Genomic DNA, 17,595 nt, shown 5'->3' with positions numbered 1-17,595 from the left:
TTCCACGTGTAGATATTTTGTAACCTAAATCTGCCTTCAGGGATCCAATTGTGAACTGATCCATTTTACTTTCAATGGACTCCATTTTACTTTCAATTTACTTTCAGCTGTCCATGGAGGCGCAGGTCAATTCTGTGTCCAGGGCAGCTGTCTCCCAGCCCCACCTGGTATGCAGGCTGAGACCCTCCCTGCCCGCAGGCTGCCTCGCCAGAGTGGTGCATGCTCTGGTTATCTCCCGCTTGGACTACTGCAATGCACTCTACGTGGGGCTATCTTTGAAGGTGACCCGGAAAATACAAGTAATCCAGAATGCGGCAGCCAGACTGGTGACTGGGAGTGGCCACCAAGACCACATCACACCAGTCTTGAAAAACCTACATTGGCTCCCAGTACGTTTCCGAGCACAATTCAAAGTGTTGGTGCTGACCTTCAAAGCCCTAAACGGCCTCTGTCCAGTATATCTGAAGGAGCGTCTCCACCCCCATCATTCTGCCTGGACACTGAGGGCCTTCTGGCGGTTCCCTCACTGCAAGAAGCTAAGTTACAGTGAACCAGGCAGAGGGCCTTCTCGGTAGTGGCACCCTCCCTGTGGAACACCCTCCCACCAGATGACAAAGAGAACAACAACTACCAGACTTTTAGAAGACATCTGAAGGCAGCCGTGTTTAGGGAAGCTTTTAATGTTTGATGCATTACAGTATTTTAATATTTTTTGGAAGCCGCCCAGAGTGGCTGGGGAAACCCTGTCAGATGGGCGGGGTATAAATAATAAATGATGATGATGATGATGATGATGATGATTCCCTTGCCTCTTAGCCCCCCCCCCCAGGGAATCCCTCCAGGGGGCAGTTTTAAACATTCCCCTTTAAATGCACAGCGGTTTGCTTGTTGCAAGCTCGTTTGAGCTTCTAAATATAGGATTCCTGCTCATTCCCTTTTGTCCCTCTTGAAAGAATAGACATGACAATCTTATTTAAAGTCAGTAAAAAGAAGTTTACTCACAGTATGGAGGCAGCTGGGTGCTGGAGGTGTAAATGATTATCAGACTCTGAAAAGTTCATCCATTTTGTTATTAATTAAACTAAAGAGTTTTGACTGGATTGTGAATAAATATGCAATTAATTGGGACCATTTTAAATTTCACTGTGTTACTATCTAGTGTGTCATGCAAACTGCTGTTCTGAATAACGTTTGTTATAGGGGATGAGTTTATGGGCATAGGTTTTTGGAACCAAGCGGTTGGTGGCCCCCCCAAAATTTGGGAACCACTGGTCTAATCAAACCCCTCACTCTCTTTTTGGGGTGCCTTATTAAGTTTTCACTTATCGTTTTTAATTTTATGATGGATTTGTTGTTGTTTAGTCATTTAGTTGTGTCCGACTCTTCGTGACCCCCTGGACCAGAGCACGCCAGGCACTCCTGTCTTCCACTGCCTCCCACAGTTTGGTCAAACTCATGCTGGTAGCTTTGAGAACATTGTCCAACCATCTCATCCTCTGTTGTCCCCTTCTCCTTGTGCCCTCCATCTTTCCCAACATCAGGGTCTTTTCCAGGGAGTTGAGTCTTCTTGTGAGGTGGCCAAAGTCTTGGAGCCTCAGCTTCAGGATCTGCCCTTCCAGTGAGCACTCAGGGCTGATTTCCTTCAGAATGGAGAGGTTTGATCTTCTTGCAGTCCATGGGACTCTCAAGAGTCTCCTCCAGCACCAGAATTCAAAAGCATCCATTCTTCCGCGATCAGCCTTCTTTATGGTCCAGCTCTCACTTCCATACATCACGACTGGGAAAACCATAGCTTGAACTCTACGGACCTTTATGATGCATAGGGGTCCTCAAAAGCTGGAAATGGCCCAACCGAGAGGGCCTGCCCCACAGTATCTACCCAGCCTGAAATGTGTAGCTAACAAATGAAGGACCCTAATGGAAGACAAAGAAGGGGAACTGGGGTCTTGCACGTCCCCCTCCCCCGAGTTTCCCAATCTACAAGCCATTAAGCTTGGATTTAACATGATTAGCCCCACTGACGTACATGGGTCCAACCTGGCCAGCTTCCATATAGGACTTCTGTCTAAGTGCCCATTTCAAAATGTCACAGCCAGGAAGGATAAATTAGGTTGTAATCCTACACAGAAGTATGTTCCACTGAACTCAAAGGGTCTTTCTTCTGAGTAGACGTTTTGTAGGATTGTGCTGTAATAGCATTTCAGTGCTCAGCTGATAATTAATGGTATGTGTCTCTGCCTTCCAAAATAGCGATACCATCCTTACGCTGCAATAAAGTCATCTTTCAGTCTTAAATGCTTGAAAAAAATCTGTTACAGATCCAACTAATATAATAATAATAATAATAATAATAATAATAATAATAATAATAATAATATATTATTTATACCCTGCCCATCTGGCTGAGTTTCCCCAGCCACTCTGGGCGGCTCCCAACTGAGTGTTAAAAACAATACAGCATTAAACTACCTTGTTTCAGAGGATGCTATCTGTTGTGTTTCTGTATGAGCCACTGTAGGCCTCCTCTTTTTCCCCTTTTTCCTTTTTGCCGCGAGGCCTAAAGCAAAATTTTAATTAAAAAACACTTAAAAACTGTTGGCTACCCTGTTACAAGCTGATAGCACAGAAAACTGTTCTTAGGTTCACAGAATAAAGCATCACATAAATACATCATCTTCTGTTGGTTTGGTTTGGATTACATGCCTTTTTATACAAAACTACAAAAATAGTTTTCTAAATGCATAGACTTGCTTAGTTACCAGCATTGCTATATCATCTCTCAAACTAAAGCTACTATGCAGCAAGGAATATTATAGAACAAAAGCTGGTAGCAGGAAACACTTGTTTAAACCTGTTTCTCAATTGTGCATCTTCTCAAAACAATTCCGTTTGTATAGCATTTGGGCAGTTCCTTCACTGTGAGAAGCCAAGTTACAGGGAAGCAGGCAGAGGGCCTTCTCGGTAGTGGCGCCCGGCCTGTGGAATGGCCTCCCACCAGATGTCAAAGAGAACAACAACTACCAGACTTTTAGAAGACATCTGAAGGCAGCCCTGTTTAGGATACTTTTTAATATTAGATGTTTGGTTGCTTTTTTATTACCACATTGGCCTGAATATAAGCCGCACCCGAATATAAGCCACACCTTTAAAATTCAAGAGAAAAAAAAGACAATACCCGACTATAAGCCACTCCCTTAAAATTCTGCAGGCACTCACACCCGTTCCATTTTACCATATGTCTGTTTCAGCAGCGATATCCTAAAAGCCAATTTTTGTAAGGTCGCAAATTTAAACCACACTTTTATCATCATCATCATCTGCTACCTCATACCAAGCTGAACTTCCACTAGACCTCTGAATCTCCAGCGCAATTTGTTGCAATATTGTCTAGCTCTCTTTAATCTTCCTTGCAGCCAGAGCATAAAGCACTACTTTATGTGCCACAAATCTGTTAGCGTCACAGAAAATGAAGCGAACCATAGTAAGCCTGCTTCCAGGAATTAGCAATGGAGTTGATCTCTTGGATCCCTACATAAAGGGCAGATTACCAAGTCATGTCTGATGCCTTCCTCCTGACGTCGGCCACATAGGCAGAGTGTATCATCATATGGGACTTTATTGCTTCAACCATCCAAGATTGCTGTGGGCTTCACCTGGAATATGAGCTCCATAAAGGCATTTCTTAAGGCATGAGTTTGGTCAAGCAACATGTTCTGGAATGCTCCTTTTTCAGAAGAGCAAGTTGTAAGCAAAGTGGCAACCCCAGCCATACTGGAAAGCTGTCTCAAGGCAGCATCACTACCCAAAGAATTCAACACTTCTGAAGCATCAAGACAGCTTCTGAGGGTCAGCTTCTGGAATTGTAGAAGTGTTAGTGTCTCTTTTTCTCTGGCCAAGTTCCTCTCAACCTCACTCCACACCACCCACAGCAGACCGACCGACCGACCCAGTGTGGCACAGTCGAGGGAACTTGAAATAGCCGTTACGATACGATAATCTTTATTGTCATTGTCCCATACAGAACAACGAAATTGAAAATCTACACCAGACATTCAGAAACCAACAAGCCTGCTATCCCAGCTATCCCAGCCTGGTTAGCCCCCTAAAAACTCTGATACCCCATAATTAAATACAATATACTCCCATAGAGACTACCTTAGGTAAAGGTAAAGGGACCCCTGACCATTAGGTCCAGTCGTGGCCAACTCTGGGGTTGTGGCGCTCATCTCGCTTTATTGGCTGAGGGAGCCGGTGTACAGCTTCCAGGTCATGTGGCCAGCAGGACTAAGCTGCTCCTGGTGAACCAGAGCAGCACACGGAAATGCTGTTTACCTACCTGCCGGAGTGGTACCTATTTATCTACTTGCACTTTGACATGCTTTCAAACTGCTAGGTTTGCAGGAGCAGGGACCGAGCAACGTGAGCTCACCCCATCACGGGGATTCGAACCACCGACCTTCTGATCGGCAAGTCCTAGGCTCTGTGGTTTAACCCACAGTGCCACCCGTGTCCCACAGAGACTACCTTACACTGCGTTTAAAACCAAAATCGCATTTGAATAGAAACTGTTTCTCAGGCAGCTAGTCCTAGTCCTTATAACCCTGTACCTTCTTCCAGAAGGCAGAAGCAGAAAGAGATCATTTCCGGGGTGCGCACTATCCTGCGCTATCTCTGCAGCTTTCTTATGGCACCTGGAAGCATAGATTTGATCCAAGGTGGGAAGAGTGCACCCAATTATTCTTTCTGCAGTGTTTACAACCTTGGACAGTGTTGTTTTTCCCCTGACCGTGCAGCTCCCAAACCACACACAGACCATAAGTTAATACACTCTCAACAGTACCATGGTAAAATGCCATCAACAGGTCCTTTGAGAGATTATTTTTCCAGAGGATTCTCAGAAAACATAATGTGCAGGCAAGTCCCATTCCTGGAAGGAGGTAGATCTTGCACAGCAGAATAGCATGGCCATAGCATACTAAAAGGCACATTGATTTCAATGTAAGATTTAGGTGAACAGAACCTTGCACAGGGGTCAGCAGACTTTTTCAGCAGGGGGCTGGTCCACTATCCCTAAGACCTTGTGGGGGGCCGGACTATATTTTTTTGGGGGGGAGATGCAAGAGCACCACGAGCCCTGGGGGCTGCTTAGCTGTGTCTTGCGAGCGGCAGGGGCTGGTGGCGGTGGCAGAGGGCGATGACAGGCACGTGAAAGGGCTCTGGAGAGGGGCTGCTTAAAATGGCAGCCGCTTGAGCGCTGCTGCTGCTGGCACCAACACAGCCCAGCCCCCTTCCTCCTCTAGGCAGGGCGGGGAGAAGCCAGGAGGAGGGAGGAGGAGGCGGTGGCACTGCCATGTGAGGGAGAGGGTGGGAGAGGGAAAGAACACGCATGCTGGTGATCCATTGCGCGATTCCTGGACAGTCTGCAGGTCGGATCTAGAAGGCAATTGGGCCTGATCTGGCCCACGGGCCTTAGTTTGCCAACTCATTTACTTTACATATTTATGGGACCGCCTCTCCTGGTCTGCCCCGCAGAGGACCTTAAGGTCCATGAATAATCATAGTTTAGAGGTCCCGGGCCCTAAGGAAGTCAGACTTTCCTCCACCAGGGCCAGGGCCTTCTCAGTGATGGCTCCGACCTGGTGGAATGCTCTGTCCCATGAGACCAGGGCTCTGCAGGATTTAACTTCCTTCCACAGGGCCTGTAAGACAGAGCTATTCCGCCTGGCCTTTAATTTGAATTCAGCCTGATCTTTTATTTCCTTTCTCTTCCCTCCCCCCCCTTTTATGAAGATTACCTGCTCTGAGACCCCACAGCTAATTCTCCCCTGGTCTTCTCACTGGCCCAAGTAGGACTAATTTAGCCAGCTAGCCCTGGTGATCATCTAATGTTTATTGGATGGATTTCCCCCCTAAATCGATTTTTGAATTCTGAGTTTATTGTTATTCACGTTTTATACTGTATTTTATGCTTTTTGTTGTTGCATAAATTAAGTTTTTAAAATTTGTTGTTAGCCACCCTGAGCCCAGTTTTCTGAACCAGGAAGGGTGGGGTCTAAATAAAAAATTATTATTATTATTATGTGATGTGATGTGGGGATTAACAGGTGGACGATGAAAGTGGATCCTGTGAGATCTTATGGGTGCAAAGAGACTTATGCTTTAAGGTTGGAAGGGTGAATACCCACTATCTATTGCTCTGTGGTCTGAAGATTTTACTTCCCTTTCCACCTCTGAATGTTTATCTTACCATTGGCAGTCTCATTTGGATGCTTATTTTGACATACGAACAGCATATATTAATGTATATGTTCATGTAAATGCTCAGTAACTACTGAACTGTCATATAAGCAAAGAGGGGAAGAGATGAAAAGTATGAAAATAACACAGGTTTACATGTCCATATTTTTGGAGGATGGATTTTGGATATTTGTAACATTTAAGGGTTATTGCATGCCTGATTTTCATCACTGTAGTTGTTGAATCCTGGCAAGACTTTGATGTGAGTAAACATTGGATTTTCTTGTTTATTTTACAGTCCGAGAGTTCTTTGTTATGAGGGAAACATAAACAAGAGAAAATAATCCAAGTCTGCCTACAACAACAACAACAACAACAACAACAACAACAACAACAACAATTTATTATTTATTATTTATACCCTGCCCATCTGGCTGGGTTTCCCCAGCCACTCTGGGCGGTTTCCAACAGAACACTAAAATACAATAACCTATTAAACATTAAAAGCTTCCCTAAGCATCCTCAAATATCATAATTGTTCTAGAAGGCTTTGCAACTTGTCCTCATAGCTCCTAAAGATAAGCTGTGCCTAGATGGTGGTTTTAAACTTTACTGTAATAAATAAGTGAGAAAGAGAAAGGATAATTACTAAATAAAATATCCTCTCCTACTCATCTAAATCCATCCGACAGGGAGCACACAGCGAGATTTCAGGGGAACAAGTTGGAGAAGTGGGTTTCCATTACACCCCTCCAGTCTACTGCTAACTTGAGTGCTGTAACAAACTTCCTCCCACCTTGTTCATCCAGTCTATGAAACTCATTCAGACATGAGTGGCCCTCTGCTCACTCCAGGAATTCATTCATAAATCAACAGGCACTGGAGCTCAATTACTGGAGCATCAACTCTGCTCTGAATGGGAAGGAGCTGGGCTTGCTTCCTGGCTGGTTGAGAAAAGACACTCTGCACATGGTCAGGTTCAACCCCTGGCTGGGAAAGGATCTCTGTCTCGAACCCTGAAGATCTGCTACCAGTCTGTGTAGATAATACTGCGCTGGATGGACCAATATTCTGAGCTGGTAGATGAAGAAGCTACGAGTAATAAATGATAATTAACCAGTGTGCTGCCTCCTTATAATCTCCTTATTATCTGCATTATGCTAAACCTGAAATGAATATTCGTCAAGGCTGTGAAATTCCACCCACCTCTGAATTAGAAGACTTCAGACTTCTTGGCATCATTGGGCTGCATTGATGGAGTCAGGTGCCAATTATGTAATCTCATAAATTCTTAACCATCCAGTATTGTCAAATGTTAAATGCCATTGCCTTGTCAGCTTTCAAACACTTGTTAAATGAAATTCTTAATTGTGGCACGACAGCAACCAAACACTTCCAGATATCGAGACGTCAAACATCCGGTACTGAAATAAAATAACATTAGATCGAAAAATAGTAATATGTGGCAAATATTCAGGAAAACATCTTGTTCTGCTGCATAGGACATCATAAAATGATTTGGGTCTAAGGATGAGATACTGTGTGTTGCAGCGGATGGACTGTTAGGCTAGATGGTTGGGAAACCTGGGTTCAAATCCCCATTCAGCTGTGAAATTCACTGGGTGACCTTGAACCAGTCACCTTCTGTCAGCATAACCCACCTCAAAGCGTTGCTGTGAGGACAAAATGTGAATGGGGGGAACTATTCGTGCCCCCTTGAGCTGCTTGCAGTTAGGGCAAGACCCTTGCAGAAAAGGTTGTCTACCCAGACACACGATCTGGTTGTTTTATCGTGTTTCATTGCTTTAAAAACATTTTTAAATGTTTTAATACGCAGGTGGCACTGTGGTCTAAACCACAGAGCCTAGGGCTTGCTGATCAGAAGGTTGGCAGTTCGAATCCCCGCGACGGGGTGAGTTCCCGTTGCTCCCGCTGCTCCTGCCAACCTAGCAGTTCAAAAGCACGTCAAAGTGCAAGTAGATAAATAGGTACTGCTCCGGCGGGAAGGTAAACAGCATTTGCAGGAGTGGCGCTGCAGAGCACCAGAGAGCCAGCTTGTGATTGCTTTGGTCTGTGAGAGGCAGTGTTGTGCAGTGGTTAGAGTGTCAGACAAGGACCTGGGAGACCAGAGTTCAAATCCCCACTTAGCCTTTGGGCCCGCCACTTGCTCTCAGCCCAACCTACCTTACAGGGTTGTTGTGAGGATAAAATGGGGAGGAGACCTATGTAAGCAACACTGAGCTCCTTGGAGGAAAGAAGTATATAATGATGATAATGATGTATTCCAGTGGCGTAGTGTGGGGGGTGCAGGGGGGGCCGGCCGCACCGGGCGCAACATCTGGGGGTTAGGGTTAGGGGGCGCAAATCCACGGGTTAGGGGGCGCAAATCCACGGGTTAGGGGGCGCAAATAACTTGCCTTGCCCCGGGTGCTGACAACCCACGCTACGCCACTGATGTATTCTCATTACTGTTATTAACAACAGAGAGAGGGAGGGAGGGAGAATCACGTTTAGATGATGAAACCTGTTGCTCTTGTACAAGAACTGGATTCAGTCAGTTCTTTTCCAGCTTTTTCCAGCCCCTGCAGGCCAGCGTTGATAGATGGATGCTGCCCCTGTGATGGCATGTGTAGGGCAGGTGGGGGTGGCTTTGGGGGAAGCCAGCCCAATTGGAACCCCTGCCAGGTCATAATTATATCAATCAACAATAAATGAAATAATTAGTCCACGAGGTTCACTGGCTTGCTGCTTTGAGATTCCTGAGGATCAGCCCTGTATGAGCATAAAAAAAGAATTTATTTATTTTTATTTTTTAAATCCATTCATCAAGATTCAAGACAGTTTCATTGTGGAGGGAATATTTACAATTTAGTCTCAATGTCTAAATCTCTGCTCCAACACTGCCACCTAGATATGGCTTTTGGTTGTGCAGGAACTATCAGGACAAATGTAAACAAATAATTTGCTTTTTTAACAAGTTTGTTTCAGAGGGCAAGCAAGTAGGTATTACTGCATTACTGAACAGCAGGGAAGCATGTTCCAGTCAGTTTCAGCCACCCCCTGGTCTTCCCCAGGGGGCAGGTGAAAGGAGCCTGCTGGTCTTCATCGTCTTACCTGCAGCACAGGTGTGGTCCTCCAGTCTCTTCTGGACATTTGCTCCTTGGCTGGGCCTCATGCATGCCTTTGGTTTTATTTCATGCCTTTTTTATTCAATACTGATCTGTAATTGTACATGGACTACGTATATAGTGGATGCTCGGGTTGCAAACGTGATCCGTGTGGGATGCACGCTCACAACCTGCAGCTTTCACAACCCGCAGCTGCGTGTCTGTGCATGTGCGGGCTGCGATTCATCACTTCTGCGCATGCGCAAAGCACGATTTAGTGCTTCTGCGCATGTGTGACCGCCGAAACCCGGAAGTAACCTGTTCTGGTACTTCCGGGTTTCGGCGGTCCGTAACCCGAAAAAACGCAACCTGAAGCGTCTGTAACCAGAGATATGACTGTATTGCCATCAGATCCTAGAATCATGGAACTGTAGAATTGGAAGGGGTCCCCAAGGTCATCTAGCCCAACCGCCTGCAATGCAGGAATCTCAACTCAAGCATCCATGACAGATGTCCATCCAGCCTCTGCTTAAAAACCTCCAGGGAAGAAGAGTCCACAACCTCCCGAAGGAGACCGTTCCCTGTCAAGCTGCACTTACTGCCAGAAAGTTCTTTCTGGTGTTTAGTTGTGTGGGATGTGAAACACAAGAGCAGTCAAGTACAACATTCCTAGAGTGAACATGTTTACACATGGGGAGGAATGTTTGTCCAGCCAGCAGGTCAACTTCCTGTTTCCTTCTGGGCTGGGAAAGACTTCCTCTGCATGTGACTAGAGGTGGGTGTGGCCTCACCTGTGCAGGTAACGGCAAAAGCACAGGGCAGGTCAGCCATCTCTCTCTCTCTCTTTGACTACATGCATCGAAGAAGCAACATCTGCTTAGCCAAAGATGCTCTCTTGGCTTCCAGCCAAGAGAGGACAAAGGGAATGTCTTCTTATGAGATAGTTTCTAGGTGTATGTTACTTTTCTAAGCTAAGTCGGCCTTCTGGGATCCGATTGTGAACAGAATGATGTGTGAGTAAACCTTTTATACTTTTATAGAATATTGTGTTGTGTCTTATCTTTTATGAGGGAATCGGGGGAAAATACCAGAACAGTTATTATAGAGGCTTTAGCAAGCCTGAGCAAATGCATCCGCTGTGAGTTTAAAAGGGGAATGTTACTCTGCTAAATTGTGAACTTGTTAACACAAGTTGGAAAAGCTATTATCAGACAATATATCCTCTCCTGCATCCCTGAACATTCCCACAAGTTGGAATCTGTCTGACAACACTGTATTTTGCAGAATGTTGTTTAACTTTTTTTAAATTAATCATTAAAAAAAAACCCCAAAACAAATAAAAGAGAGAAACTGCAGCAGAAACAAAAACAGTGCCGGTTTTATAGTCAGAAAGTCAGAATTTGTAAATACAGGATTTCTTCAACATCTTGGAAGCCACAAAGGTTTTGAGGATATGACATCATGTTTGTGACTATCTAGCAATCATGCATTTGTGATTTGGCTGCAGATCCTTCCACAATCTAGCCCAGCTGCCTGCTATGCCCATTCTTTGGTTCGATCGCTGATATCTTCAAGTTGGGCAAGGAATGTCAGCAGCGGTTTGCAATGATCAGGGAAGGCAATATTGAGCTAGATGGAGCAGTGGTCTGGCTAGGTATTAGACAGAATCCTGTTTTCCCTATGAGTAAAGGGAGGCTGAAGGGCTGGGACTGGCGAAAGATAAGGTAGATCCACTCAGTCACTTAAGCTGATGAATTTTGAACAGATCCATCTGTTAATTCTGATCTGATCTGTTCACTTAATGTATTTATATTTAATGCATAACCCTCACAAGGCAGCTTACAGCAATTAACTGGCATACTGTATGCAGCAAAAACACCTTTGAACAAAAACCAATTAAGTATTAAAACTGTGATGCTTGGGCTTTTTAGTAGGGGGGGGGTAAGTAAGGGAGGAAATGATTGAAACGCATGCAATTACGCGTCGTGGGGAGAAAGTGGGTATAATTTTTCTCTCTATCTCTCATAATGTAGGAAACCTATGAGCCCATCTGATGAAGGAGAGTACTGGGAGACTGAGGGCAGAGAGAAGAAAACAGAGTTTAAATTATGGCATTTTTGGTATTACAAGGTGGAACCCAACTCAGTGGAGCAGGAATGGCTGTGGTGTGTGGCTTATATGATGATATATGATATGGTGATGTCATTTCCTGGAGCACTACTTGCTAATGTTTTGCATGCCAAAGAAAAAGAAGTAAGCAGAGGAAGAAATAGATGGCTTTAGCATGCATGACTAAGGGTTAAACAGCTACTTTTATTTTAGAAAAAAACCCAAAGTCTCTTTATTATGACCAATGGAAACATTCAGGGCCGGATTTAGTTTTGATGAGGCCCTCAGCTACTGAAGGTAATGGGGCCCCTTATATGTCCAGCTGTCCTTTGTCAACAACAAATTGTCGCTGTTTTTTGAGTTGAATATGTGCTATATGGTCATTTATGGACTTCATAGGTATCTAACCACTGATATTTTAGGGGGCAGGCTAGCAGGCAGGGTCCATTACTTACATCACAGGAGCCTACACAACACAAAACACTGTTACTGTATGTAGGTTTTATTTTATTTGTTTTTTATCTTATATTTTGGAAATGTACATCCAGTCCCCCCCCCTTTAATTTTTTTTTGGGCGGGTCCCCAAGAGAGTGGGGCCCTAAGCTATAGCTTGTTTAGCTTATACGTAAATCCGGTTTCAAACACCACCAAGCTTTCGTGAGTCCACCAGAAGTCTTTGCCAGGGCCAGCTCAGGATATTTTGGCACCAGAGGCAAACCCACAAAATGGTGCACAAAATGGCCAGGGAAGAAGGATTGGGGGAAAGATCTAAATCATGAAATAATGGGTCAATAAAGAGCTACATCTGGAAAAAAAGGGAGGTTCAAATCAAGCATTGTATGTGTGTTGACAGCTCTGTGATTTTTAAAAATTGGCAAAACGTCTGGGTTTTTACAAACAGAACCAGGAAGTGGTTGCCCCCCAAAAAAGCTCAGCAACATTTTGGGCGATTGTGGTGGAAGCCAGTGTGTGTGGGCAAGCTGACGTTGTACTGTAGCTCCCATGCCTGCAACAAAAGGTCAGCAATTCCTTTTCGGTGTATGGTCTTAGGAGGGACATGGCCATGGGGACTGTCATGAAAGCGCCTGCTTCTCAGAACTGACAACTGCATCAAGTTGGATGGCTTCGAAGGCAGTTTAGACAGATTCATGGAGCAGAAGGCCAGTGCTTTTTTTCTAGAGAAATGTTTAGGGGTACTCTCATTTTCCTACTCATATTGAAACACTGTCCCTCAATGGGGCCAAACCTAGATTCACAAAAGGGGTATGCGTATGTGGTTTAGACGTAAAGATAAAGGGACCCCTGACCATTAGGTCCAGTTGCGGACGACTCTGGGGTTGCGGCGCTCATCTCGCTTTACTGGCCGAGGGAGCCGGTGTACAGCTTCCGGGTCATGTGGCCAGCAGGACTAAGCCGCTTCTGGCGAACCAGAGCAGCGCACGGAAACGCCGTTTACCTTCCTGCCAGAGCGATACCTATTTATCTACTTGCACTTTGACGTGCTTTTGAACTGCAAGGTTGGCAGGAGAAGGGACCGAGCAACGGGAGCTCACCCCGTCACAGGGATTCAAACCGCCGACCTTCTGATAAGCAAGCCCTAGGCTCTGTGGTTTAACCCACAGCACCAGCCACGTCCCACAGTAGCACCTTAAAGGGAACCCTGACCATTAGGTTCAGTCGTGACCAACTCTGGGGTTGCGGCGCTCATCTCGCTTTATTGGCCAAGGGAGCCGGCGTACAGCTTCCGGGTCATGTGGCCAGCATGACTAAGCCACTTTTGGCGAACCAGAGCAGTGCACGGAAACGCCATTGACCTTCCCGCCGGAGCGGTACCTATTTATCTACTTGCACTTTGACGTGCTTTCGAAATGTCAGGTGCCTTGGACTCAATACATCTTGAGACTTTATAGGTGCCTCCTGTAATGCCCAGATGGCAATTCAAATGATGGAGCACCAACATGGCATATTCTTGGGCATCTTGCTGCTATCAGGAGGTAGGGCATTGTACCTGTACAAGCTGGAACTGTAGGAATTACACTGGTGGTGAGGGCAGATCGAGTGTGTGTCTCCCACTGCAAAACGGGGATATATTCTGAAAGCATTTTGAGTGAGCGGGACCCAATATGTCACCATCTGGACATGCACAGAGCGTATCAGAGACCAAATCAGTACTGCAAACTCAGCTTATCATCATAGAAGCCATAATCCCTTCAGCTGACTTCGTTTCTGCAAAAAATAGGAATTGGGTCGGCTGAATGCGAAGCCAGGTGGTCCCTGCTTCCTCATGCCATCTCCATTTGGAATCTTAAAGGTAAAGAGACCCCTGACCATTAGGTCCAGTCGTGACCGACTCTGGGGATGCAGCGCTCATCTCGCATTATTGGCCGAGGGAGCCGGCGTACAGCTTCTGGGTCATGTGGCCAGCAGGACTAAGCTGCTTCTAGCGAACCAGAGCAGCACACGGAAACGCCGTTTACCTTCCCACCGGAGCGGTACCTATTTATCTACTTGCACTTTGACGTGCTTTCGAACTGCTAGGTTGACAGGAGCAGGGACCAAGCGACAGGAGCTCACCCCGTCACGGGGATTCGAACTGCCGACCTTCTAACCTTCTGATCGGCAAGCCCTAGGCTCTGTGGTTTAATCCACAGCACCCCCGCGCCCCCACCAAATTGCACCCCCACCATTATCAGCTGGAAAGAGCTGTTGAAGGCTAGGCTAGCCTGGTGCATTGCATTTCTACCCGTTTTCCACCAGGTGTCACCCTCATCAGTTTTCAAACTGGGTCTCCTGGACTTCCGAAAAGGCGGCTTTTGCACATGGTAGAGCATGAGACTCTCAAGTGATTTCAAAGTACTTTAAAACGGAAGGTGTGATTTCATCCTTTGCAACAAGACTGAGCCAAGTCTCGCAGGGAAGTCAGCATGGCTAGTGAATTGGACCAGGACCTGGGTTCAAATCCCCACTCAGCCGTGAAGCTCACTGGGTGAGCTTGGTCCAGTCTCTTCCTCTCAGCCAGACCTACCTCACAGGGGTGTTGCTGTAGGGATTAGATGAGGGCAGGGAGAACGATGTCTGCCACTTTGAGCTCCTTGAAGAAAAAAGTGAGATACGAATGCAAATAAATAAATAAATGGATAAATAATAAAGAAGTCCTGCCCTCCCCTTGGGCTGCGGAGCAGAGAGAGAAGGTTGTCCTCAACCAAAACTGTTCCTTTCTGCTGAAGGGGAGACAAGAATGGATGGATAGAGGACAAATTCATGGAGCAGAGAGGGCTGGGATGGCCCCTAGCCAGAATGGCTCTACTGTGTCTCTCTAACTCTCTAACTCACTCTACGTGGGGCTGCCCTTGAGACTGACCCAGAAACTCCAGCGGGTGCAGAATGCCGCGGTGAGACTCCTTATGGGGTCCTCACCGCAGGATCACATTCACCCGGTGCTATACCAGCTGCACTGGCTCCCGGTGGAGTACAGGGTCAGGTTTAAGGTGCTGGTTTTAACCTTCAAAGCCCTATACAGCCTAGGACCCTCGTACCTATGGGACCATCTCTCCTGGTATGTCCCACGGAGGACCTTACGGTCTTCAAACAAAAACGTGTCCCGGGCCACAGGGAGGTTAGGCAGGCCTCAACCAGAGCCAGGGCTTTTTCGGCCGTGGCCCCGATCTGGTGGAACGCTCTGTCACAAGAGACTAGGGCCCTGCAGGACTTGACATCTTTCCGCAGGGCCTGCAAGACAGAGCTGTTCCACCAGGCCTTTGGCCAAGGCACAGCCTGACCCCTCATTTGGTAATCCTCACAGAACTCTAGCCCAGTGGTTGCCATTAATTTGAATTGATTTCAAAATGAATTGATTTTAGAATGTTGTGTTACTTTTATTGTTGTTAGCCGCTCTGAGCCCGGCTTTGGCTGGGGAGGGCAGGATATAAATAAAAATTATTATTATTATAATTAATATTACAGTTGGAGGCAGCAATGCTGGGAAACACAAGAGGGGAGAGGAGAGGGTTCTTGGGCTCAGATCCTACTTGTGAGTATTCCTGCAGCCTCGGCCAGTGTGAGGAGAGCATGCTGGACTCGATGGGCCTTTGCCCTGATCCAGCAGTCCCTTCTTATTTTCTCATGTTCCTCACTCATGTCTCAGAGAAAGTTGGAGAAGAAGCTGGGGTGCTGGAAACTGTGTTTCTGGTGACATTATTTATTAGGCAGCACAGTGTTAATAGCACAGACAGCTGCGGCGAGATGACTCTGGCAGGGAAGGTGTTGACTGTGTAGCGCTGATGTTGACTTTTTATGGGAAGGAGGCAATGAGGACACTGGTTTTGACCCAGATGCCATTGGCTGAGGAGTAAAAGTACGGGATTTGGCAAGCCGGCACCTCATGGGATTATCTAAAGGTTTTCTGACAAGGCAGATGGCATGACCCAGTCTGTTCTCCATGCACATGGTAATAATAATAATAATTTATTATTTATACCCCGCCCATCTGGCTGGGCTTCCCCAGCCACTCAGGGCAGCTTCCAACAAAACACTAAAATACAATAACCTATTAAACATTAAAAGCTTCCCTAAACAGGGCTGCCTTCAGATGTCTTCTAAAAGTTTGGTAGTTATTTTTTTCTTTGACATCTGGTGGGAAGGTGTTCCACAGGGCGGGTGCCACCACCGAGAAGGCCCTCTGCCTGGTTCCCTGTAACTTGGCTTCTTGCAGTGAGGGAACCACCAGAAGGCCCTCGGTGCTGGACCTCAGTGTCGGGGCTGAACGATGGGGGTGGAGACGCTCCTTCAGGTCTACTGGACCGAGGCCGTTTAGGGCTTTAAAGGCCAGCACCAACACTCTGAATTGTGCTCGGAAACGTACTTGGAGCCAGTGTAGGTCTTTCAAGACATGGTCCTTATAGAAAGCTGCCTCATGTTGAGTCAGACCATTGGTTGATTTTGCTCAGTTCTGTTTACACTGACTGGCAACAGCTGTCCAGGGTTTCAGGCAAGAGCATCTCCCAAGCCTGCCTGGAGGAGCCAGGAACTGCTCCTGAGACCTGCTTCCAACACAGACACTCTCCCACTGAGCTGTGGCCCCTTCCTATCTCTGCCCAACTTGGAGGTCAGCAGAACAAGATCTCCTGCTCAGAATAGCTTGCGCAGGAGGGGAAAAAAGGCTTACAGTGGAAGGCTGCACCCCCTCCTTCATTTTTTGCCCGGCCCACTCAAACATCAAAAATGAAATCTGATGATTCCGACAAAAGAAGAATGGCAGATGAAATTAATGGACTATGCAGAATTGGACAAAATGACAGGAAGGATTCGAAACCTGCGGGACCAGAGATTTACAGAAGATTGGAAGAAGTATATGAATTATTTGAAGAGCAACTGCAATCAACAAATTACGCTAGTAGGACTACAAGAAGTTTTGTAAGGAGAAATATACCAAGTGTTACAAAGTAGAAAAAGAGAGATGTTGGTTATGAGTTTGAAATGTAACAGGGAAAATAAGAAATGCATACTAAGAGATTAGATTGGAAAATTTTCAGACAGGACTGTTGGAAGTCAAAAAAATTGAAGAAGATGTAAAAGTATGTTTAATTGCTGTTGAAAATGGTATGTTAAAAAACTAATAAAAAATTATATATATATATATATTTAAAAAATGAAATCTGATGAAGTTCAAAATCCAAGACCGATTCTGAAATTTTAAATGAGTGAAAAGATTCATGGTGGTTTGGTGAAAAATGGGGTGCCTGAAATGATGAGGCCGTGGGTCTCTCTTTAGCTGTGGTTCCTTCCTTGCAGGGGGCTGGACTAGATGACCCTCAGAGTCCCTTCCAACTCTACAGTTCTATGATTCCAACTCAGTGTCCAGAGCAACAGCCTTTAGATGATCACACTTTCCGCCTCGTCCTCCATAACTGGCATGGTCTTCTGGTTGCTGTGACTCCCACCAGATCTCTTCCCACCGCTCACAAGGCGCTTGTGCAGCTCTGTTCAGAGGGTTCTTCCTGTGGAGGAATGTCGCTCTTTGCTCGCAGCTTCCTGTAGGAGAGGCAGAACCGGCCGGCCGGAGGCGTTCCTGGGTTCTGCTCACTCAGCTGTGGAAAGAGCCAAGTGACCAAGTCAGATATATGGAACCTCAGCGATCCAGCTC

General features: G+C 46.1%; 1 protein-coding gene across 1 annotated transcript in view; it reads right to left on the bottom strand.

The window, feature by feature from the left end:
• Nucleotides 1-17,009: 17,009 nt before the first annotated feature.
• Nucleotides 17,010-17,595, bottom strand: part of SIGLEC1 (sialic acid binding Ig like lectin 1) — a 47,778-nt gene continuing 47,192 nt past the window's right edge. The window contains exon 22 of the mRNA XM_083631579.1: nt 17,010-17,539. Coding sequence (XP_083487705.1) covers nt 17,411-17,539 — 129 coding nt within the window. The 3' untranslated portion in view covers nt 17,010-17,410. The remainder of the gene's footprint in view (nt 17,540-17,595) is intronic.

Source organism: Podarcis filfolensis (assembly GCF_964270895.1).
Source record: "Podarcis filfolensis genome assembly, chromosome: 9".
Classification (NCBI taxonomy): domain Eukaryota; kingdom Metazoa; phylum Chordata; class Lepidosauria; order Squamata; family Lacertidae; genus Podarcis; species Podarcis filfolensis.
The sequence above is the reverse complement of the archived record's forward strand: the minus strand, read 5'-3'. Positions and strand labels throughout refer to the sequence as shown.